This window comes from Neovison vison, chromosome 13 (genome assembly GCF_020171115.1).
Source record: "Neovison vison isolate M4711 chromosome 13, ASM_NN_V1, whole genome shotgun sequence".
NCBI classification, from domain to species: Eukaryota; Metazoa; Chordata; class Mammalia; order Carnivora; family Mustelidae; genus Neogale; species Neogale vison.
Window position 1 is genome coordinate 51,854,448 of NC_058103.1, and position 25,877 is coordinate 51,880,324.

The 25,877-nt window shown below is 33.2% G+C and overlaps 1 protein-coding gene across 1 annotated transcript in view; it reads left to right on the plus strand.

The window, feature by feature from the left end:
• Positions 1-25,877, plus strand: part of MDGA2 (MAM domain containing glycosylphosphatidylinositol anchor 2) — an 845,496-nt gene that overhangs the window by 778,962 nt on the left and 40,657 nt on the right. The window contains exons 11-12 of the mRNA XM_044231999.1: positions 18,021-18,198; positions 22,768-22,788. Of these exons, the coding sequence (XP_044087934.1) occupies positions 18,021-18,198; positions 22,768-22,788 (199 nt within the window). The remainder of the gene's footprint in view (positions 1-18,020; positions 18,199-22,767; positions 22,789-25,877) is intronic.

Sequence of the window (25,877 nt, forward strand, 5' to 3'; positions counted from 1 at the left end):
TCTTTCCCTGACAAATAAATGAAATCATATAAATAAATAAATAAATAAAGCTTTAAAATTGGAATCAGTTATGGAAAACACGTATCTAAATAATCATTTATAGTTGATATTTTTTTTTAGAATGAGGTACATGTTGGCTTTAAAAAATGTTCCTTTTAAGTGTGATATGTAAAAAGAAGTATAAAGATGCAATTATATAGCAATATGATACTTCTTTAGTTTTTAAGTTCTAAGAACTTACATATTTTGATACTTTAATAAGAAAATGTTGTCACTAGAAATGTATGATACAGTCAAAGTTCTAATACAACATTGCAATATGTTAGATTATTGGTCATTGAAAGTTTATTTCTCCCCAGTTCTGGTCTTTGGAAATAGTATATCCTATACTCACAGATGTGGAACTTGGTTATGTGGTTTACCTTTCTCATATATGTAGAAATGATAGAGGTTAGTTCTAAGCACAGTCATTAAAAGACCTTGCAAACTTCTACTTACCCTCAAAACCATCTGACTTCAACAATGAAAAAACCTGCCTTAGGTACTTTGGTGATCCAAAAAGGATAAGAGACATGTGGGGCTGACCTGAATTCAACCTAATTCAGAATTCAACCTGAATTCAACTGGAAGCAAGCCCAGTTAGGCCAAGCTTAAATAATCTAAAACCCAACCAACCTATAGATGCACAAACAAGGAATAAATGCTTATCGTTTCATGCCATTAAGAATTTCTGGCTATTTGTTACACAGAATTGTTTTGCAATAACAAGATGAAACAAACATACTTTTACTTTTTCTTTGAGGTTGATATATTGATAGATCTTAAATTGCAATTCTGCAAAGTGAATCTTTGATAGAAAGCAGTGCTAACGAAACCATTCCTTAATTTATTAAAAATGTCCAGAAAATTTTATGTCACAGTTTTTACAGTTTTACCCTGAGAAAACTCAACAGTATGGTTTGTTTGTTTGTTTCTCCTTAAGATATATAGATAATAAATTGTTCTTATCTCTAGTAATTAAGATTGTTTAGCTGTATACAACTAAAAAGACCAAAATAAATAGGAGCCTCAATGAGATATATATTTAGTTCTCTCTCAGGAAGAATCAGTTTGGACATAGGCAGTCCAGTGCTGATGCATGCTCCATAGTAACATCAGAGGCAAAAGTTGTAGCTTTTTTTTTCACTATCAGAGGACATGACTTTCATGCTTGAGGTTACCCAATGATCTAGGGTAGCTGCTATAGTTTGAGATATCACGGCTGAATCACATACCATAGTGAGGTAAAGATAAAGATATAAAATTAAAATCCTTAAAAAAACAACAAATGAATAAAAGCCCTTCTTAGTTGATTAAGCTTTCTTTACTAGTCTTCCCAGAACCACCCACTGGCATTTCTACCTCAATCTCATTGGCAAGGATTCAGTCACATGACCACATCTTGCTTAAAGGGAGGCTCAGAAACATAGTCCCCCTAAAAGCTGGGTTCACTTGCTAAAGAGCCTGGGGACTGGAAATGGGTTAGAAAGTAGCATTTCCAGTGTCACGGCTCTATTTCTTTCACTAAGAAAAGTACTGTGTCTCATTGGCCATAAAATCACTAGAAAATAACTTTATATGTAAGAAAATTTTAAATCTAAATTTTCTCTGACTCAGAAAAAAACTGCACAGTTTGAAATATATATATATATTTTTAAAGATTTTATTTATTTATTTGACAGAGAGAGATCACAAGTAGGCAGAGAGGCAGGCAGAGAGAGAGAGAGGAGGAAGCAGGCTCCCCGCTGAGCAGAGAGCCCGATGCGGGACTCGATCCCAGGACCCTGAGATCATGACCTGAGCCGAAGGCAGCGGTTTAACCCACTGAGCCACCCAGGCGCCCCTGAAATATTTTTATATTATATATTATATAATTTTTTATATTGTAATTTATAGTTTAAATTATATTTAAACTATTTTAATATGTTTTATATGATACTTCGATATTATTGTCCACTCACCCTTCCAGTCTCAATTTAACACTGATACAATATAAAAAGAAATTACTCCGCTAGGTTCCTCATTGTCACTGTTTTTTGTGCTAATGAGTTTGAATGAATAAATAAATGTATCAGTCAATGAAGTTGCATAATGTTTCCCATGAAAAGAGAATATTGACTTTTTTAAAATCCAAAATATAGTAAGATATGCTAATCTTTATTTATACATCTATGTAAGCATTGCTTTTCTTACTGTTTTTTCTTCTAAGCCTTTAATTTTAGAATATTCTGATGATTAAGACTTTTTATCATTGCCAATGATTGAATTAAAACTGTAACAGCAATGCATTTAAATTTTTATATCATTATTTTCTATTATATAAAGTTTATTAAAACATATTAACCTGAGGCTTCTCCTAGAGTGTCAAATTGATTGCCCAAGTGGATATCTATTTAAGTTGTATCAAGCTAAAATAGTCTCGGAAAACTTAAAATATATTCATAGGGATATTATAGATTTCAACTAAGCTGAACCAAATAATTAGTCAAAGCACATACTGAACCAAATAATTAGTCAAAGCACATACTGTGTGCTCAATAATGTTAGCTATTATTTTAAACAATATTACAAAAGAGTAATCACTTAGCTCATTTAAGCAGGAAAATAAGATTAAATTACTTTGGTGGCAATATGTAAAATGTAACAAAATACATTTTTTTATCCACAAAATGTAAAACTATTAGTAATAAACTCAGGACATAGCAGAAGTAAAATATCTTGTAGATGTAAAGCAGCACACCAGGTTATCCACAAAAATAATTGAAGGAAGTGACCATGATCCCCTTATATCAAATAAATGACAAAATGAAATGCCAGAATCAAAACCCTAAATACTGATGTATCTGTACATTCTAGAAACAGTAACTTATGAAGAAAGATGCTGACTAAGCTGCTTAACTCTTGTTTAGGTTGAAATTTATAAGGAATTAATCTTTAGGCTGAGGTGTCCTTTCACCTGCTGATCCAAGCATGGCAAGAAAATAGACTGTGTTATTTCCAAACTTGATAGAAAACCAGTTTTTCTTCTGTAGTAATTTATCATTACCTGCTAAAGAATGATTATTTTTACTGTCATATATGGTCTTTTGGGTGGTTCTCAATGTTGATGTTTTGTTTTAACACATGAAAGTAATAAGTTCATGGTGGAGGGGCTATGCCCGTAATACATGCAAATCCTTTCCTGGGGCAATATGAAATACCCTGTCACTTAATATAACAGTTATGATCACAGAACTCAGCCCAACCAGGCATACTTTTACTGAAGTTCTGGAACAAAATTCAAAAGTAGAACCTGCATTCTCTTAAACTGTCAGGACTCACAAAATCAAATGCTTTTTGTATGACTAACCATTCTCCTAAAGATAGATTCATTATCTTAAATCTATCATTCATCGTTATGTAATGCAATTCAACATAATTAAGCCCTCCTTAGTGTAAAAGTCCTTTATCCTTTTTCTAAGGGAATGTGAATAAAGTGCACATTGGTCAGAAAAATTTGTGAAAGCAGCATGTTTAATATAATATATAATAAATAATATAATAATAGGAAGTGGAGAATAGTGATTAGGATTAGGAAAGTAGCCTTAAAATTGGACAATATTGAATTTCTGTATCATCTCTTGCTTCTTACTAGCTATGTGTCCTGGGAAAGTATCAGTTCTTTAAGTTTCCTTGACTAAGGAAATAAGGATAAGAATACTAACCTCACTGGATTTTTATAAAAATTAAATGAAAACTAACGTGTAGAATATTCAGTGCAATACCTGGAAATGGTGAGTCTTCAAAAAGTCCTCAAAAAGTTGGAAGCTTTTTTTTTTTTTTTTTTTTTTTTTTTACTTTTCTTGGTAGACAAAAATACTTTGAGTATTCCCAAATGTCATCCCAAACTGTAATTGCATAAATGGTTGAAAATTAATCAAATGCACTTTGGAAGGATCAGCTTTCCTGGTGCCTGGGGGTTGAATTAAGGGATATACTATGCAGAAGTTACCATGTAGGCACCCTACTGACCGAGGTCACAGTGAATGGAAGGGATCCTATTTTAATATGATTTGTGTGAAAAATCCTTAAATAACCTTAATCTTTGCAATTAGTTTCTTAATTTCTATATAAAGAACACTGTGGTTGTCAGGTTTCTTCCTAGAAATTTAATTATAGTATTGAAATATGAATGTACTGTAACTACATTTTTTATATTTGAAAGTGACTATTACTTCATGTTCCTTAAATGAAGTTTATACTCCATTTTTAACAAAGTTTGCTGCTTATGTCTTGAAAATTCATGTTTTTCATAATGGGACATTTCCCCTCAGGTAAAGATATGTTAGCCTGACTGTGACGAAACTAACAATTTTTCTGAGTCAGAGCCACCTGTATTCAGTTCCCCTACACAATAACATATGTGCTTGTTTAAGCCTACATAGGAAGTTTATCAAACATTCACCTTTTGTTCCATTTTTACCTTAAAATTTTTATTATAATTATATTATAAAGAGAAAAAGGCTCATTATCAAAAAGTGCCCAATAATCAGGGAAAGCGTTGGCTGAAATTGTTTTGACAAAATTGTGGTTATTGGAATTATACATAACTTCTATTATTTAAACCAAAATAACTCTTTTTTAATAAACTGAAGAAAGATCATTTAATTATTGCATTAAGATTTATCTAAACTTGACCTTCATATGCTCTATCCATTTTACACAAAATCTTTTAAACTCTACCAAATCACAAGTCTAAACTCTGTTACTCAATATTTATTGAAGTTATGAAGTTATGAAGTTTATTGAGTTACTAAATAACTCCATAAAACATAAAATACTTTCCTCCCTTCCCTTTCCTCCCCTCCCCTTCCCTTCTTTTTCTTACTGAAGACTAGTTGACATACCATGTTACATTAGTTTCAGGTGTTCAACATAGTATTTGGAAAACTCTGTACAGTATGCTATTACCACAATTGTGGGTCCCATCTGTTACCATACAGTGCTCTTACAACACTATTGACTATATTTCCTGTGCTGTACCTTTCCTTCCAATGACTTATTCATTCCATACCTGGAGGCCTGTGCCTCTCAATCCCCTTCACCTATTTTGCCCATCCCCCACCCTTCTGGCAACCACCAGTTTATTCTCTGTATTTATGGGTTGATTCCTGTTGGGGGTTAGAGAAAAAACATTACCTTTATTCATGCAACTGAAGATAAATGTGTTCTGCAAAGTTAAAAAAACAAAGATGTTTCCTTGAGCACTCCCTAAGCTAAGTATTAGCAGTTACCTTTCAAATGCCTTGTATGTTACAAATGCTCCAAAATGTTCTTGTGAGGGGTGAGAAAAGAAAACTAGCAAGATTCATTTGAACATTCAATCTGTTCTGTATCTTCTGAGATACCATATTTATTCGTTTTCTCTCCTCTTTTATTAGTTTACTTTTTTTTATTATTAGTTTACTTTTTGAGTTTTTATTTTTTGAAACAGTAAATCTACACAAGGTACTAGAATAGGTGAAAATATAATAATATGGTTTGACATTTAGTTAAAATTGAAAGTTAATTTAACTCATTGAATTACTTGGGATTAAATTAAATAACTATAATGTTTAGAACAGATAGTAGTCACTCATAAATATTAGATAATATTCTCATGTTATTCTTCTAATATATTTTAAAAGGTTACATTGGAAATGTAAAGTTAAGTCACACAAAAGATATATAATAAATAGTTAAGACTGTGTAAAATGCTAGTCTCTGTTTCAAACCCTTCACCAGAAACTAAATTTTTTTCAGGTAGCTAAAAGACCTTTTATTCAAAGTTCTAGTCTAATAGTTGTTTTATTTTTTCTGGAACTACATTTTTAACTTTAAGTCATAAAACCCTTGATATAGTTAGAAAGTTTTTGGCTTGATTTTTCTTCTTCTATTTCTTCCATTACTACGGTCATTGAGCAAGAATGTTTCATTTGGTTATCACTGAAGACTTTTTTCTATGTGCCTTATGTTTAGTTCTCATTTTTTTAATCATCCTTGAAATACATTTACAGTGTCTTTCATTTATACACCAGCGGTATTTTCCAGAGACTGCCAAATCTCCAGCTTACATCCCTACATGAGCAGTGGTTCATTAGGTAGACAAGGAAATAAGAACTTAGCAAACTAAAAGACTAAACTTCACTGAAGCTGTGGACCCATTCAGTGCTTTCTTTACCTGAGAGTTATTTTGTTCTTTTCTTTGTTTTGTAATCGGGTTAACTATTATGGTAAGGAATATATATTAGAAAACCTGTAGGGAATCAAGACATTCAAAACTAAATGCCATGTCTTTCTAATCTCCCTTGACATTAGTTTATCATGTAAGTTAAAAACTTTGATTGCTAAAGAACAGTTGGGAATTTGAAATATTAAGAAGTGCATTTTTAAAATTGTTGTAATCCTTTTTTAAATCAATTGCTCCATTATTATTTAATGTTACAAGAGAGGATGTTGAGGATATGGTCCATTAATGTGAAGATACTTTCCAAGAACATGAAGACAAACCCACTAGCACAAAATTTAAAAAATGGCTAATGAGCTTTGAATTAATTTTAAAATCTAAGATAAAATCATAGATAAAAATCAAAGTAAAAAGAGTAGCCTTGAGAGTCTAAGCTTTAAATCAGATGGAAGTTGTGGTAGTGAAGTAGGCAGAAGGTGGGTTGAGAGAGAAAATTGTTCAGTCCACGGGGTTCCGGGGTGGCTCAGTGGGTTAAAGCCTCTGCCTTCGGCTCAGGTCATGATCCCAGGGTCCTGGGATGGGGCCCCGCCTCAGGCTCTCTTCTCTGTGGGGAGCCTGCTTCCTCCTCTCTCTCTGCCTGCCTCTCTGCCTACTTGTGATCTCTGTCAAATAAATAAATAAAATCTTTAAAAAAAAAAAAAAAAGTGTTGAGTCCAAAGCCTTTATGTCAGGGATGAAAACAATGGAAGAAATTCCAGTGCAAATGCACAGAATCCCCAGGCACAAGGAGTATTTTATAAAAGTAAAGGACGGGGCACCTGGGTGGCTCAGTGGGTTAAGCCGCTGCCTTCGGCTCAGGTCATGATCTCAGGGTCCTGGGATCGAGTCCCGCATCGGGCTCTCTGCTCAGCGGGGAGCCTGCTTCTCTGTCTCTCTCTGCCTGCCTCTCTGCTTACTTGTGATCTCTGTCAAATAAATAAATAAAATCTTAAAAAAAATAAAAGTAAGGGAAGAGGAATAGAGTAATTACGTCTAAACTTTTCCTGAGAAAGGCACCTATAACCCACGTGAGTAGTTAAGGCTATGCTTGCCTCCCAGTGTGTAGCCCACGAAGAATGGCCTGGAAGCTCTGGGTCCTGGCAGGGTGAGCCCTGGAGTAGCACAGTAGCCTAGACTGAGTCCGATTTTCGGTTCCCCAGGGCCTGGCTAGTCTTTTGCTTCATTGTGGTGCTGGAGAAGCAGTCAAGATTTACCAAACTTCTGAGGAAGGGCAGAGATAATGCTTAAACCCAAAGAACCTGTGATTTGCCAAAGACACAGGCTGAATAGAAATATGGACCCAGAGACCAAGGCATTTTCAAAGATATAAGCAAAATATGCTACTAGAGGACAAGAAAGACCAAATAAATTTGACTAAGTCTGAGAGAAGATCAGTAGGAGACAGGATAATCTAAACAATAGGCATCCTCTCTACTACCATGCCAGTCGCACTTATACTAGGGAGTGGGTTTAATTACCTCCCCAGGTAGTACTCAGTTCTCTAAGTGATTGGGTTTGAAATCTGAGTTTATCAACTATGAGTTTAACTTGAATTATCAAGAATCAGTTTTTAAAAAAAAAAAAAAAGAATTTTTCATCATTGGAATGAGGTAAACAAAATTCAATTTTAGAAATATAAATAATATTCAATTTCTAGAACAAATTATGAAATCTGCACTTTCTCTAATTGCTAGTGAATGTAGCTTTCTAATACTCCTCAATTATATGCTGTAACATTATTCTGAACCCCACCCTTTGGAATCAGATTTCCCAGATATTGTATAGTGGTTAGTTGTCCTATTACCAGTTAATATAATATCAAAGGAACTTTTTTTTAAACTTTATTTATTTATTTATTTGACAGAGAGAGAGACACACACACACATACACAGTGAGAGAAGGAACACAAGCAGGGGGAGTTGGAAAGGGAAAAGCAGGTTTTCCACGGAGCAGGGAGTCGACTGGGAGACTTGGATCATGACCTAAGTGAAAGGCAGTTGCCCAACCACTGAGCCACCCAGATGCCCCAGGATTTTTTTTTTTTTTTTAATCATGCAGAATCTCACTGCCTAAAACAGCTGTTCTTATTTTGCATAACCTTTCAGGAGGTTTATGTATTTTATACAACCACAATCATTTTGTTTACATTTTGTACTCTGATACTTTAACTTTACATTATGTTAGACATTTTTCATGTTTCTCCATCCTCTTCAAAATTAGAACATTCATCATATTGGTAAACAATAGTTACTTAAATCACTTTCCTAAAAAGTTCTTAACCAGTTACTAACTGAGATCACTATTAAGTAGCATCTGTTATTTTGTTTATGGATAAATCTGAAATTAAAATATACATGAATATGTGCATCACTTATGTTAAGTTATGAGAATATATCTTCAAGTCAGAAGATTTTAGTGTAACTATGGCTGTTACTGAATTTTACCAAATAAGATTACAATGAAGTACAAGGCCATCTGTGCTGAAAGGCAATACTGCTCTAATCCCTCAATTCTGTTTGCCTGCTCCACTTTTCTAGTGTTGCATATTTGGAATCCATTATATGGTAGTTATTAAGATGAACTTGCTAGCATTTAGCCAATAGAAGTTATTTACCAGACAACATTGTTTATACAGATACAGACCTTGCTGTGTGTAGATTTCTGTCAATTTGATGGCCACCACAGTTACATTATTAGCATTCTTAGAGTTCTGATTTAAACACGGATCTTTAACATAATATAATAAAAAAAAAGAGTCTAATACTGGGGTTTTTACAATATTTACAAAGTTAACAATAATTATGGGATGGTGAGTGTTACAAGTCTCCTGAAACACAATAAATTCTCTAAGTGAGACACTAAAAAAATACATAATAAACAGGATCCCTACATACTTTCTAAAAAGCCTTTAATATTGTAGCATGATATACACCGAGAGACAAAAACCATGTACTTGGCATTGACCGATCCCATTTGTAACAATGGAAATGCAATGAAAAGCAGTAGGTGTTTCCACATACCTCAGAAGACAACCCATTATCTTCAGTCAGCAGATGCTGATGCAGTTTGTTGAAGGACTCCTTACAAATCAGTCAGCTGAAAGCTTCAGGCTAGCTTTCAAGCAAAGCTATCTAACTTTCACTAAACATGATTCAGTTAAGAAAAATCACTCTAGCTTCCAAAGACGAATGACAGACAAAAACTATTAAACACCTGTGTATCTAAAAGAATGTACTGTCACTTCCAAAGGCATTAATATCGAGCAAAGTTTGAAAAACCAAATACTTCAAGGGTGTTGAAAAGTGCCTCTAATTCAGGAGATTTCGTACTGAGTGTGAAAAGAATAAGACTCAAATTTGTACTAATGAAGGAAGAAAAGACATGTAATTAAAGGATAAATATATACTACTATTCTCAGTAGAAGAAAGAAATAAGGTACATTTACTGCCACAGTATTTATTAACCCTTTAACCCCTAAGGTGTTACTAAAATAATAGTTTATCTTAAAGCCCAGATCACCTTTATTTGAGGCTATAAGGCATCTGGATTTTAACCCATCAAAACATTATCTTAGCTAGTTTAGACTCTGTGGGATGATCATAAGAGTGTATGATTTAATGTCTGTAATACCTGGGTTTTCAACATCAGCTGTTATTTATACTAGTAATGTAGCTGGTAAACACAAATGGAAGTTTCCGATAAAATGGGTACATCAGTATCTTTCTTTTCTTTAAAAGATTTTTAATTTATTTATTTGAGAGAGAAGGCACAGGCACAAGAAGGGGGGAGGGGCAGAGGGAGAAGCAGACTCCCTGCCCAGCAGGGAACCCTGATGCCTGGCTTAATCCTAGGACGCTGAGATCACAATCTGAGCTGAGAGCAGACACTTAACCACTTAACCGACTGAGTCACCCAGGCATCCCTATCAATATCTTTTTTACAGGTTACCTTAAAATAAATGGCATAAATATGTATATGTCTTATATTCAGTTGATATACTCTCTTTTCTCCTTTAGGTTCTCACTTATACAGTATCTTTCACTGGAGTTCATTATCATGCTGAAAGAGCTTTATGTCAAAAAGGAAGAGAGAGCAGCTTTCCCCTCCTTAGCCACATTTCAGAATTCATTGCAGATTTCTACTTAAAGGAGCTAATTTTATCCCTTTTAAAACTTAAAAAAAATTGTGCTTTTTTTTTTCCTTCTATAACCTTTTCAACAATAGCATTTTAGCTATCTTCTGTGGTAAAAATATTAAACCACAGCTTTTAATAAAATGCTTCGCTGTAGGGGATTTCTAGGTTCTGGGGCCATCCCCTAAATTATTTGAAAGGAATGTATCCCCTAGGAAAAGTAAGAGTTAAATGGAAAGTTAAAAAAACTTGATAAGAATTTTTTTAACATGTTGCTTTCATAGGAACATGTGTATGGGGGTACACTTATGATTAGGGTGCCACATTCTGTGAGGGTTTTGTGGTATTACCTCCAAACAGTGGATTGTTGTTGCATTTTCTTTTGTGTATGTGCAAACACTGCATTTAATTTCACATTTTTACATTTTGCACAGCTCACTGAGATATAATATGAAATATTTAATTGCTTATTCTTCAACTGCTGAAGTAGATACTTTCATTACAGCTTTAAAATTAAATACTTGGAACCAAAGTTATTGCTTTTTTAATACACATATGAAGTTATGTACTCTAGAGTTTGTAGTAAGTAACAACATCATTGTATCTGCCAACTAAAATTACTTGAGGAGAGCATCCCATTATAACAACAGAATACCTACAATCCTCCCTGGGGATGCACTAAAAATATTGGGTGGTTTTGAACTTATATTAACATCCAGAAAAGTTCACCTTGATTAAACTTGCTTGTTCTTGGATAATAGTTAAATGTCAAATCATTCTGTATGTATTTTTGTGAATTTAAACTACTTTTACCTATCTTCTGAAATAATAGTCCTTTGCCTTTAGTTAAAAATCTAAAAGCAATGAAGGAAATTGTCACTTACATTCTATTAACTTATAGAATACTTGGCCTCCAGAACTAATAGGAACTTTGTAGTCTCTAGTACCAACTAAGCCTGAGTAAAATGCTTTCTGAGCAATTAGGGTTTTTGTCCATTTTTACCCTTACATGTAAATTCAGTGATTTTATGTGGTTATTGCTAAGTTAAGTTGGATTTCCCCTTGAAGTTAAGTTGGATTTCACCCCTTGAAGGCCATTTAGAAATACACTACATGCTAGAATTTAATCTGATCACATCTTTATCATGTTAATGACCAGACACTGCAGGTATAAAAATTATTAAGAAATTATTTCTGGCTTATAATCTATATGCAAACAAATACTTTAAGTATATTATAACTAAATAAATAAAGGCTCTGGTTTAAAAAAAAAGTAAGGGAGGCATAAATTCTGGAGAAGCAAGGAAAAAGTGATGAGTGAAAGAGTCATTTTGTGTGTATAAACAAATTTTGCAGTTGCTACTCTTTGGCTACATCACCTTAAAAGAGTTATGCTAACTTCTCTCTGACTCAGTTTCCTTATCTGCAAAACAAGGCTAGTATTAGTTTCTACTTACTAGGGGTTGTGCTAGATTAAATATAGTAAGTATAATACAGTTAACATAGTGCTTGGTACATATAAAGACTACCAGATATAGTGGGGTTTTGTTTTTGTTTTTGTTTTTATTATGTTTTTAACTTAAAGATGCAAGTTAGACAGTCATCAATGTAGAAGTGTTAGAAGAAGCTACTAGTATCGGTGAGGTGGTCTAACAAGACTGAGCTGCGCCTCACCAAATGTAGCTCAAGGACCATCCGCATCTCAATGGTCTTGTAGGGAACATGGGTGGCTCAGTAGGGTAAGTGTCTGACTCTGGATTTTGGCTCAGGAGCATGGGGCTCCATGCTGGGAGTGGAACCTGCTTAAGATTCTCTCTTTCCCTCTCCCTCTGTCCCTACACATCCTTCTCTCCCTCTCGAAAAAAATGTAAAAATTAAAAGTGAATTGCCTATGGATTCTGAAAAACAATCTGAGGGGTTTGAAGTGGCGGGGGGTGGGAGGTGGGGGTACCAGGTGGTGGGTATTATAGAGGGCACGGCTTGCATGGAGCACTGGGTGTGGTGAAAAAAAATAATGAATACTGTTTTTCTGAAAATAAATAAATTGTAAAAAAAAAGTGAATTGCCTGGGGTACCTGGGTGGCTCAGTGGGTTAAGCATCAACTCTAAATAGAGTGAAGTCCTTTGTTTACCCCTCACAATTACATCTTCTTTTGGGGCTCTCTTAACCCACCTGACCGGTATTTTGAACTTAGTATTTACTAAGTTTTGCATTCTTTTATATCCAATGCATATCTATGCATCCCTCTTCAAAATACATACTTTGAATTTAATTTTTATAATATGCCTGTTTCAAAATTAAGTTTAGCTCAATATCACTTTTGTGAAATTCGTCCGTGATGATACATATAGTTTAGGTTCATTTTTCATGCTCTATTTTGTATTACATTTTATTATTTTATCTCTTCTTGAGGTTTAGATAATTTTCTGTACTTTCTATGCCATGAATATTTCTGTCTGCATGTGTACTAATGCAAGAGTTTATCTGTTCTCATTGTAATATTGTTTTTATTGCCAAATTGCTCTTCAGTTTACATACTCATCAAGGCTGTATTTTTAGAAGACAATTTCCCACGGATGTCTTGCTTTTTTGCATATCATGTGCACAGAAGCCCTGTCTTTTTATTCTAGCCTATCTTCCCAAGGTCATTTGTAGCGCAATCATCCTTAGAAAACAGAGATATTGTTTCCCTTTAGAGCAAGGAAAGTCTGTTTAACATCCAGTATAATAAATGTTTCCTTCTTCGGTGATACCTGAGCAGGTTTTGTTACTGTCAGTCATAAAATACTAAGATTTCTTTTTTTTTAAGTTTTTATTTAAATTCCAGTTAGTTAACACACAGTAGAATGAGAGTTTCAGGTATACAACATAGTGGTTCCACACTTTCATACAACCCCGGTGCTCATCACAAGTGCCTCCCTAATCCTTATCACTTTGTTAACCCATCTCCCCCTCCCCGGCCACCCCCCATACTCCTTCCCTGTCCCTTCTGGTAACCAACAGTTTGTTCTCTAGAGTTTGGAGTCAGTTTCTTGGTTTGAAGCTGAAGAGTATTATGCTAAATGAAATAAGTCAGTCAGAGAAGCCCAAATACCCTCTATCTCTCATACCTCTCATAGGTGGAATTTAAGAAACAAAACAAAGGAGCAAAGGGGGAAAGAGAGAGAGATACTAAGCTTTTTTTTTCTTTTCTTAAAGATTTTATTTATTTATTTGACAGACAGAGATCACAAGTAGGCAGAGAGGCAGGCAGAGAGAGAGGGGGGAAGCAAGTTCCCCATGGAGCAGAGAGCCCGAGCAGAGCTCGATCCCAGGACCCCGAGGTCACGACCTGAGCCAAAGGCAGAGACTTTAACCCTCTGAGCTACCCAGGCGCCGTAATACTAAGCTTTTTTTAAGCTCAGCATCCCTCAGCTGTGATACAAACGCAAGGCATGTACAAAATCTATGTTGCCCTTGTGCGTCCCCCATGCAGGACTTAGGAGACAAGGGGAAACCAATGTGAATGTCAACATTCTGCTGTATACTGTGCCCTGAGTCCATTTCTTTGACTTAGCTGTCTCTGGTCTTCTGCTAGTCTCTGTAGCACTGCTGTAAGCTAACTCCTTAGCTTAAGTGGAGTCAAGTCTCACCCATGCTCCCACTCCTCTCACCCTCCCTGTTCCTGACATGTATAAAAATTCTCGTTGTTCTCTATCTACGTCAAACTTTAATATTGTCATTTTACAAGTTTTTGTTTATCTGATGATAGGAAATGGTATTATGATTTTAATTTCCATTATCTTGGTTCACGGTGAGACTGCACCTTTTCTTTAATTAGTTATTGGGGTTTCTGCATCTATGAAATACCTACCTATTCCTATTAGTCTGATTTTTCTCTTGGATTATTTTTCTTACTGAGTTAGGAGAGTATTAACATGATCTAGTTAGCTATACATGTTCTAAATATCTTCCTCAAACATCTGCCTTGATTTTTGCTGTCTAGTGGGGAGCACTGATGAGAAGAAGTTTTTCTACCAAAATTTTAAATTTAGTATTAATGTCAAATTTAAGATTGACTATTTTATCAATCTTTTTCCTTTACTAATTGTGCTTTTCTAATCTGCTTAAGAAAGAAGTATCTTACTTGAAGTCATAATGACATACTTCTGTATTTTTCTAAGTAGTTTGACTTTTGCTTTTTATTAATTTTAAGTCTTATTTGATATTCATGAGATTTTTCATTTTTTTAAAAATATGGTATTCATTCATTTGAGAGAGGTGGAGAGAGTGTGCATGCAGAGGGGCAGAGGGAGAGGGAGAAGAAGACTCCCAGTTGAGCAGGGAGCCTGATGTTGGGTTCAATCCCAGGACCCTGGGATCATGACCTGAGCTGAAGGCAGATGCTTAACCAACCGAGCCATCCAAGTGCCCCTTTCTGAGACTTCTTCTATGTTTTTTTCCATATACATAACCAGTTGGATGATAAATCTTTCTCTGTCTTCTATGTGAACAACCCCACAAATATGGATATGGGCTTTCTGTCTTATTCTATAATTTTATTTATCATTTCTCAATCCTGTGGTAATTGCATATATTTGAGATTTACATATCCAGAATTGTAAGAGATTAGGCTTTATAATTAAGACCTACTCACCCTCAGAAAACAAATATATAAATATATGAAAAATATGTATGTACATTTAATTATATACTATATATGTGTATATATGTTACCAGGTAAAAATGGAAGGCAAAAATGGAAACACAAAGTATTTTAATTGGAATATCCCACCCAAATTGCTTTTGCCTTCAGCTGCTCACCAACCCAGACAAACTTGGAGTCTTATAGTTTGGTAGTGGTGATCAAACAGAAATCAAAACCCAAGGTCTGCCTAAAACAAGGGATCATCTCCACTTTAATCTGTGAAATCAAAGTAAAAGTGAACCGTATTGTTGATGTGCTTAGGAACATGTCAGAAACAAAAGTTTATCTCTAAAGGAATATAACTGTGCCCTAGGTGACAGTGAACCCCCAGTAATAGTATTTTTAGTCATGTAATCAACACACATGTTAAAAATTAAAAAATACAGAGAAAGGTGCCAAAAACAAGGATACTTCAGATATAAAAATATAAGGCAACTATACTTATACTACTTATATGAGTAAAATTGAAAATGTATACAAATAAAAGAAAATATGAAGTGGCCCAATAGATTTTTTTGAAAACTACATTTTTCTGGAGTAGTTGTAGGCTCATAGTCGTACTGAGCAGAAAATACAATGATTTCGCATATACCCCCAACCCCAGCACTTGCGTAGCCTCTAGCAGTAACAACATCCTCCAACAAAGGTATATTTGTTACAACTGTTGAACCTACACTGATCCATTATTATCAAGCAAAGTCCATAATTTACATTAGTGTTCATTCTTAATGTTGTATGTTATGTAGTTTTATAATTACCTATATCCACCATGATATCATCATATGGAGTAGTTTCACTGTCCCCAGAATTGTTTGTGCTCAGCTTCTTTATCTCTTCCTCCCCCCGCTCCTGGAAACCACTTATCTTTTTATTATCTCCATAGTTTTACCTTCTTCAGAATGTCATGCAGTTGGAAGCATACATTATACCATCTTTTCAGATTGGATTCTTTCAATGAGTATATGCATTTAAGTTTGCTCTATGTCTTTTCATGTCTTAATAACTCATTTCTCTTTAGCACATGTGAAATCCCATTGTCTGGTTGTAGCATTGTTTATTTGTCTCTTCATCTACTAAAGGACAACTTTGTAAGTCTTGTCTTACAAGACTTTGTCTTAGACTTTGTAAGTCTAAGTCTTGCCCATTATGAAAAAGCTAGTATAGACATCCATTCACGAGCAGACTTTTGTGCCAACCTAGGTTTTCAGCCCCTTTAAGTAAATACCAAGAGACACAATTGCTTGATTATACGGTACGGGTGTGTTTAGTTTTGTGAATAAAAACAAAACAAGGGCGCCTTGGTGGCTCAGTGGGTTAAAGCCTCTGCCTTCGGCTCAGGTCATGATCCCAGGGTCCTGGGATCGAGCCCCACATCGGGCTCTCTGCTCAGTGGGGATCTTGCTTCCTCCTCTCTCTCTGCCTGCCTCTCTGCCTACTTGTGATCTCTCTCTGTCAAATAAATAAAATTCTTTAAAACAAAACAAAACCCAAACTATCCTCCAAATTGGCTATACCATTTTTGCATTCCCATTAACAGTGAATGAAAGTTACTTTTGCTCTACAAACCCACCAACATTTGGTGTTGCCAGTGTTCTGGATTTTGACTATTTTAATAGGTGTACAGTGGCATCTCATTGTTTTAATTTGTATTTCTATGATAACATACAATATGGAGCATCTTTTCTGTTACGATCCATGTTCCATTTTTTAATTGGGTTATTTATTTTCTTATTGTTGAATTTTGAGAGATATTTATATATTTTGGATGTGTCTTTTACAAATATATTCTCCCAGTCTGTGCTTTTCCTCCAATTCTCTTGATATTATCTTCATTAGAAGTTTTTAATTCAAAGAAGTCCAGCTTCTCAACTATTTCTTTCATGGATTTTGGTATTGTATCTTCAAAGTTATTGCCAAACCACAGTCATCTAGTTTTTCTCCTATGTTTCTTCTGGTAGGTTTGTAGTTTTATGTTTTATATGTAGTCTGTGATCATTTCCAACTAAATGTCATGAAAAGTACAACGTTTGGATTTAGATTCAGTATTTTGCATGCGGATGCCCAGTGTTCCATTGCAGGTTGCTAAAATACGATTTTGTGCCACTGTATTATCTTGGCTTGTTTGTCAAAGATCAGTTGATTATAAAGAAGATATGGTATATATATCTTCGGAATGTTAATTCAGCCATAAAAGAGAATGAAATCTTGCCATTTGCAATGACAGGGATGGAGCTAGAGTGTATTATGCTAAGTGAAATAAGTCAATCAGAAAAAGACAAATACCACATGATTTCACTCATATGTGGAATTTAAGAGTCAAAATGAACAAGCAAGGACAAAAAGAGAGGGGTGAACCAGGAAACAGATCCTTAACTATGGAGAACAAACTGTTACAGTTGGGGAGGTTGGTGGGAGGATGGGTTAAATAGGCGATGGGGATTAAAGAGGGCACTTGGCATGATGAGCACCAGGTGATGTATGCAACTCCGGAATCACTGTATTGTACACCTGAAACTAATACTACATTTTATGTTAACTAACTGGAATTTAAATAAAAACTTAAACAAAGAATAAAATAGTAGTTAAAACATATATCTCTTCAAATCTTCAGTTTGAGATAGTAGTCGAAACTATTGTTTTATCCTCTGACTCTTAATAAAATAGCATATTAAATCTGTTTAATCAGCCAAACTACTCTGTGATAATTTGGTAGTTATCTGCAAACATCTGCATGGAAACATTTACAGAATTTGTTGCTTATTATAGAAACTTGAACTTTAATAAAATATATCCACATAATGTAATGTACTTATTTAATAAAATTTCAGAATGCTTTCTCACCCATTTTGTTAGAACACAGTAAAGTATCTCTGAAGAAAATATTGGGGATGTTACTACATAATTCTTTTGATTTCAGGCTGGACAGCAGCGTTGGTGGGAACAGGAGATTAAAATAAATGGAAATATTCAAAAAGGAGAACTAATTACATATAACTTGACAGAGCTAATTAAACCAGAGGCTTATGAAGTCCGGCTAACTCCTCTCACCAAATTTGGTGAAGGAGATTCAACAATTCGTGTCATTAAATATAGCGGTAAGTAGTCTTTTATTTTAAAGTATTTATTTGCATATTAAACTGTCTGGAATATGTATATTGCAGTTATCTATTAAAGTTAGAGAAAACTAACATTTGGAATATTGATTTTCATGGTCATCAGCCAAGTGACAGAAAAATAAAACAAAACAAAACACCCAGCAAACAAGCAAACAAACTCAGAGAACTTAATCATTATAAATTATATTTGATATAAATATAGAAATATAGAATGATGTTTTACTTAACATTGAATCAATGTGATAATGTCAATAATGTCCCTTGATCTTTTATCCCATGCTACGATACAATAATTCTGCATATTTTTCAAATTCTTAATGTCTTTAAAATTTACATCATTAAGAAGTTAGCAAATGGGAGTGCCTGGGTGACTAAGTGGGTTAGTCACCCACTCAGGTCATGATCTTAGGGTCCTGGGATCAAGCCCCACATTGGGCTCTCTGCTCAGTGGGGAGCCTGTTTCCTCTTCTTTCTCTGCCTGCCTCTCTGCCTTGTGATCTCTCTCTCTCTGCCAAAAAAATAAATAAAATCTTTAAAAAAAAGTTATCAAATGTTATCAAAACTTGCTTTTTAATTGATAGAGTTGATTTTTAAAACATTTTTAGATTTACAAAAAAACAAGCAGGAAGTAGAGCTTCTATGCATTTCCTTTCCCCCAACAGTTTCCCATATTATTAACATCTTTCTTTAGAAAAATGCCATGCAAAATATTGAATCTAAATACAAACTTTATACTTTTCATGACATATAGCTGAAAATGGATCACAGATCTACATGTGAAACATAAAACTATTAAACTACTAGAAGATAAAGAATACTGACATACTGTTATTAAAGCAAGTAGTTTAAATTGTTTATTATTATGTTGTACTGTTATATGAATTGTGATAAGTTGGTATTATGTATTCACCATTACTGTGTCATACAGAATAGTTTCACTGCCCTAAAGATCCCCTTACTTACTCATCCAACCATGTCCCCTCCAAACCTGACAACCACTAATCTTTTAATTGTCTGTTGTTTTGCTTTTTCTAGAATGTTGTATAATACAAATAATGGAGCAAATGGGTTTTTCAAACTAACTTATTAATTTAACAATATGCCTTTAAGGTTTTTCCCATGTCTGGGGCTTGATAGTGCATTTCTTTTGATTCTTTAATATCCCATTGTATAGATGTATTGCAGCTTGTTGAAGTACATTCTAGTTTATTATTTTTAGTCATTTTTTTTTAGATTGCTAATGTTAAAAACACCTAAATGTATGTGAGTATGTTTGTGTGTGTGTTAGTGAAACAGATTAATATTTTATCAATTGAAATTTATGAGAATTATTTCAGTTGAAATTTATGATATTCATGACTACCTCTAGAATTGTCAGTATGTTTTTCAGGGTTGAATGAATCATTGGCAAAATATTTCATATTTATTTCATTACTTTAGTGAATTATTACTCTCTTTATCATTGATCTCCAGGGCTTGATTTTAAAAAATAATAGAATGTGATTTTTTACAGTTGGAGTTCTCCATTCAGTTGTTTGTTTATTTATTTATTTATTTATTTATATTTTTTCAGTGTTCCAGAATTCATTGTCACACCCAGTGCTCCATGCAATATATATATATATAAGTATATAATCTTACATCTCGGGCTGATTTCATGGATGTTCAGAGTGTTCTGGTCATTAATTAGCTCAATTTAGGGGACCCATTGAAACAGTGTCTCCTACTCCTTCACCATCTTGCACCTCCTTTGAGTTCTTCATTCAGTTTAACATTAACATGTTTTTCCTACTTAAAAGGGAAACTGAATACTTTCAAAAGTAAAAAATATAGTGACATTAATAACATTCAATAGAGTTGTTTTTCATATGAAATCACTTATTTTCACTTTCTTCTCATCATCTAGATACATTCAATTTTCATTAAAAAATATGATATATAGGCTGGGTGGCTCAGTGGGTTAAGCCGCTGCCTTCGGCTCAGTTCATGATCTCAGGGTCCTGGGATTGAGTCCCACGTCGGGCTCTCTGCTCTGCAGGGAGCCTGCTTCCTCCTCTCCCTCTCTCTGCCTGCCTGTCTGCCTGCTTGTGATCTCTGTCTGTCAAATAAAGTCTTTTAAAAAAAATATGATATATAGTTTAGACTAGAATATTGATACCAGATCATGTATATAAAAGCATGAGAATAACTATCTTTTTCTTGAATATGGTCCTTTAAAAATACTCACTTGTAAAAGTATTAGAATCACTGCACACCTTTTCTTGAATGTGGTTTATATCATTTTTTAAATGATATAAAGATTACTATTTAATAGCAATGAATAAAATTTAATGACAGTAACAATTGTTATTCTGTAATTACCCCTATGATTCCATTGGGTGCACAAATTAGATAGCATCTCAATATTTTTTTTCTAAAGTTTTAGTTTTATATGTTTTATAAAATATTAATTATGTCCTCTTATCTAAGTTCCATGCTCCCTGCCCCTAAGTTATAAAAATGTAGACAACTCAAATGAGGATTAGAAACAATGAATATCCATTCCTTAAAAAAAAAAAAAAAAAAGAAGAAGATATTAGGACCTGAAAGTTTTCAGTGTCCTGCAGATTTATACATCTATGAAATGACAGACTCTGAATAGAACTAGGGCTGATTGACCCCTTCATAGCGAGACGATCCATGTTGCTTTCCTATGTGTAGAAATTATATGACTTTCCTCAAAGAGAAAATTGAGAAAAAAAAAATTTATAAGCTCAGTAGTTTTACTCAAAAATCTGAGGCAGCAGAATAAAATGAAAATAGATCTGGAAAATAGATATTATGGTAGTTTCAGCTTTAATTATCTTTACATTCTTAGGCATACTTTTAAAAATCTTAAACAGTTTAATTAAAATTAAATTTTAATAAAAATTTTATTTATTAAATTTTAATGAAATTAAAATTTAATTAAACTTTTTTATAATAAAGATTTGGGCAAGGTTTACTTAAATGGTATCTAGATATTTATGAAAAATTACACACAAAAGTTCAATTGTAAAAAGAAAAAAAATGGGCTCACTGAAATATTTGGAATTTAGAAAGGAAGTTTCCACTACTTACAGTGAATCTAATGAGTAGTAATATTGTAGCAGAAGACTCAATTAAAACTCAGTGTGGTCAGAAATTAATGTACACTTGATCTTAGCCATAAAGGCCGAGAAGCTATAGAGGTTAACTGTAGGTATGACATATTTTTTTAGAAAAAAATTAGAATTCAAAGATGCTTACTTCTTGTAAGATCATATATGGATGGTTTTAAATTTTCATATCATTTCATATCATTTATAATTTTCAAATTATAATATATTGATCTCTTACAAGAAAAAGTTATTCTTTTTTCTCCACTTTAGTCAAACTAGTAGATACATATATCCCTTCTCTACTTAGATATTTCATAATTGGCAATGGGGAAACAGAATCAGAAAACAAAGTAATAGGAACTATCTTCTGTAAGAAATAGTAAACATATTTCATTGAGAAACTAACTCTCTTTCTTAATCCACTGAGCCACCCAGGCGCCCCTAACTCTCTTTCTTAAAGTTAATTCAATGTACTAATGTAACAATTACTATGAACATCCTTTGTGCAGTGTATGCATTTTTTACTGTCATACTTCATTTGTTAAGTCCAAATTTAACAAAAGTGGTTCATAGAAAGCACTAGGAATTAACAACAGAGCAGAAAAACTTCTGCAAGTTAGATTAACTGCCTATTATAATCCTGGGAAACCTCAACGATCTTTACTTCATCCAGAATGAAATTTTCTCTCAAAGTGATAAATAAGTAATCATTATACACATACCATTTTGTCTGTTAGATTAGGTATATTTTTGTTGTTGTTTCAGTAAAATGGAAAGTATTCATTCCTCTTCATGTAGAAGTTAATTGTCACTTGTAAACACAGGTTTTTTTAGATAAATATGTCTTCTAGGGCAGAAAAACACAACTATATTGCTTGTTATTTGAAAACTCTGTGTGTGTGTGTGTGTGTGTGTGTGTGATCAAACAAAGCAGCATTGGTGTAGTTATTTGTTTTAGGGTGCATGTAATAACATGATACAAGGAGTGCTTTAGTTTCATATACATCATGTTATTTTCTCCAGAAATAGATAACAGCCAAAAAATCTAAAGTTTAATCTCTGTTGGATAATTGTTTTCATTGTTAAAACATCTAGATTATAGGTTGGCCTACTGTCAGCCTGAGTTTTGATTTCGGGGGGGTTTTGCATTGGTTAAGATATAAAAGATCCGCAACTCTGTTCCTTGGAAAATGAACAAATCCCACATGCTATTTAGCATTGATCTTTTAGGTACTTTGAGACTGTTAATGCTGAGCTCCAAAGTAGATTCTATTCAATTCTAGAACAAAATGGATTGCAGACATAATTCTTCATGGTCGCAGTGGGGAAGATCATTAATTTTTGATAAGGAACTATGAGACACTGATTAGACTCTTATTTATAAAAGACATTCAAGCCATGCTAACATTATTTTTTGCTTTTCTTGTAGCTCCTGTTAATCCTCATTTGAGTAAGTATGTTTTTATTTTAATAATGGTACAGATTGCACAGTTAAGAAAAGTAGAAAACTCAGAGGCATATAAAGATTATTTAGCAACTGTTCATATTTGCTTTAAAATGGGATGGCTTAGAAACAGTAAAACTGGCATTAAAAATGAATTGCGAATTTTAAATTTCAATGCATATGCTTATAAAGACAAACTATTTAATATTAATCATTGATTTTTATAAGTTTTCATAAATATGGAGACATTTCCTCCCACTTAACATTTGTTATTTGTTTAACTATGGGATTAAGTTTTTCTTTTGTGGCAATGCATTATCATTTTTATTACTATTGTTTCTTTAATTTTCTTTTTTTGATTTCTGTACTCCAGTTACAAAAGACTACAGTTAGAAAATTAATATTTGAATGGTTTTATCAAGATTTTTCATACATCACTAATCTATATCCCCATTGTTAATGAAGAAGATAGTTTGTGCACCATCTTCTTGAATATTTCACATTAGAGTAAATATTGATTTTTGTCTTCCACTTTTGTGCCTATGAATATATTGTTCTTGGCTAATAAAAGAAAGGAGAAGCACCTTTGCACTCTTCTCCTATCCATCCAATATTCCCCATCACTTATACTTAGTCAAGAGACTGTGTGGGTCTTTTTCTTCATTTTATTATGTTTCCTTTCTTATAATGGCCTTTCACTGATTATAGAAGCCAAGACCAAACTACATAACCTGTTGTTACCTAATTTTCTACTAAAGATATTCCTTTACTCCATTTCTGCTTATCCAAATTATAATACTGAATACACTTATGGATCTTTACTGTTTTCATTTTGCTTTCATGCACAGTTCATTTTGTTCTCACCAGTGACCTTTCCTGTGGATGTCTTCAACCCTTTGCATAAATAACTAAATTTGTGCTAAATAAAATTTAGCACAAATGCTTCTTTCTTGACTGAGTATTCTCTCCATTAGATTTCCCAAAACAGTTTGTCTTCATCTGTGTTATAAGCTATTTTTTATTTTGTCATAAAATACTTATGAGCTAAATATGTTTCTAATTTCTCTCTATATTGCACTGTCTTTTGGCCTGCCACAGCATCATATATTTAGCAGGTGTTCAATGATCATTTGTTAAAAGAAAAAATACACAACAGTTTCAAGTTGAATTAACTGCACAAATCGGGTTCTCCCTGGCATCTACCCAGGGTACTATTGCTATTTAATTACTATATTGATTGTAGTTCTTTTGTAGGTAAATTCTCTGAAAATAATTTCAGTAGAAATGCTTAAAAAGAGTTGTGAGAAGATTAAAACTTGATACCGAAAAAAGTTGAGTAATATTTCAATTCAAGGAAAAAATTTTAGTAGCTTCAATTTACTGGGAAAAATGCATATATAAAGAAATAATAGAGGTATTGTTTGCTAACAGATGACTTCTATACAATATGAAAAGTACCAGTAATTTTATGGCAAGTGAAGTTTTTAGAAGACATGTTATTTGAACTGGGTCCTGAAAGCTTAATAAAGGTTCCTTAGGGGAAGAAGGTGAGGAAGGGCATGCCTGCTGCCATGGAAAGGAAGGTCCTGTTCACATAATAACTGAGCAAAGCTCAGTGCGTCTAGAGTATATTCAAACATTACAGAAGGCAGAAATGTGCCGTGAAGATGAACAATATTAATTAGGATTTGAGTGCTTCTTTTAAAAGCTCACATCCTTTGGATCATAGTTACTCACTTCTCCAATAAGCATTTTTTGTTGTTGTTAGTCAATGAATTGAATTTTCTACTTTTAAAATACTTTCCATTATAACTCTCTATACTAACGATTTCCATTGACTGTACTTCTTAAATTTTTTACTAAGTGTTCAATATGCTAAAAGATTACAATGTTTAGAATAAAGACTTTTTAGTAAACATCAATGATTTTTCTAAGTTATTGAGTAATTATTTTTATGTTATTGACAGTCACATACATTTTCCCCTTATTAATTTCTTTAAACCTGTTAAAGAACCTCCAGGTCCCAAAGACATAAAAGAAAAATATTTTATGAAGTGTACACATTCATTATACATTCAAGATCTTAATAAATTAACCAGATATTATTCAATAAGAGGAAAATAGGACAACATGTAGAAGAAGGTCATGTTTTCTTTTAGATTTTGCTATGGAAAGTTATTTTTCTTCCCCTCAGCTAGACTACTTTTACCCACGATCTTCTTAAATGGTATAATGTCTTAAATTCTGTCATTGATTTTCAAAGCATAATTTATATATGGTAAAATTAATGCTTTTTCGTATGTATACTTCTGTAAGAAGTATTGACCAATTCATACAGTTACGGAACCATCACAAGTTCCACGTTCTCTATAAAGTTTTTGTATTGCTCCCTTGTAGTTAAACCTGTTTTATTGCAACCTAAGGCAAATTTGTTTCTAGAATTTTGCTATATTAATTCAATTAGTTACAATATGCTTACTATTTACTCTCCACATTTCATTAAAACATATTTTTCCTGGTAATGATATTAACAAAGTTGAAGAGAAAGTGAAAATTAAGCAGTTCAGAAAAAAGTCAATGAGGAAAAAATTAAAAACATTAAGTATTTCTGATAAGTTTGTAAATGATTTCTTAAAATGAATATCTTCTTAGGTTGTTTATAATTATGTGTAATGAATTCTTATAACACCATTTAGTCATATTTCCTCCATAAAAGATTATTTTCTACATAATAAAGTTTAAAAATCTTTTGAATGTATGTTGGCTTAGTTATAAATCATCTTCTTTGTAGAAAAGAAAGGAATTTATATTATATTTAACATAATACATGTGATATGAGATATATATTGGCACCAAATCAAACTAATCTTAAATCCTCTTTTGCATTTTAACAACTTATATGGTATTTAAGTGAATTGGCTTATCCTAAGTATCTACTTCCAATATATTTGTATAGAATAAGTCCATGAAATTTTGTCAGAGTATGATTCTTCATTAGACTCAAAATAATTACTAGATTTAAAAGAGGAAGGACTTTTGTTTATAGTTTCTTAAAAACTCTTTGGATTGAAATTTTGAACTGAATGGAAGGATGA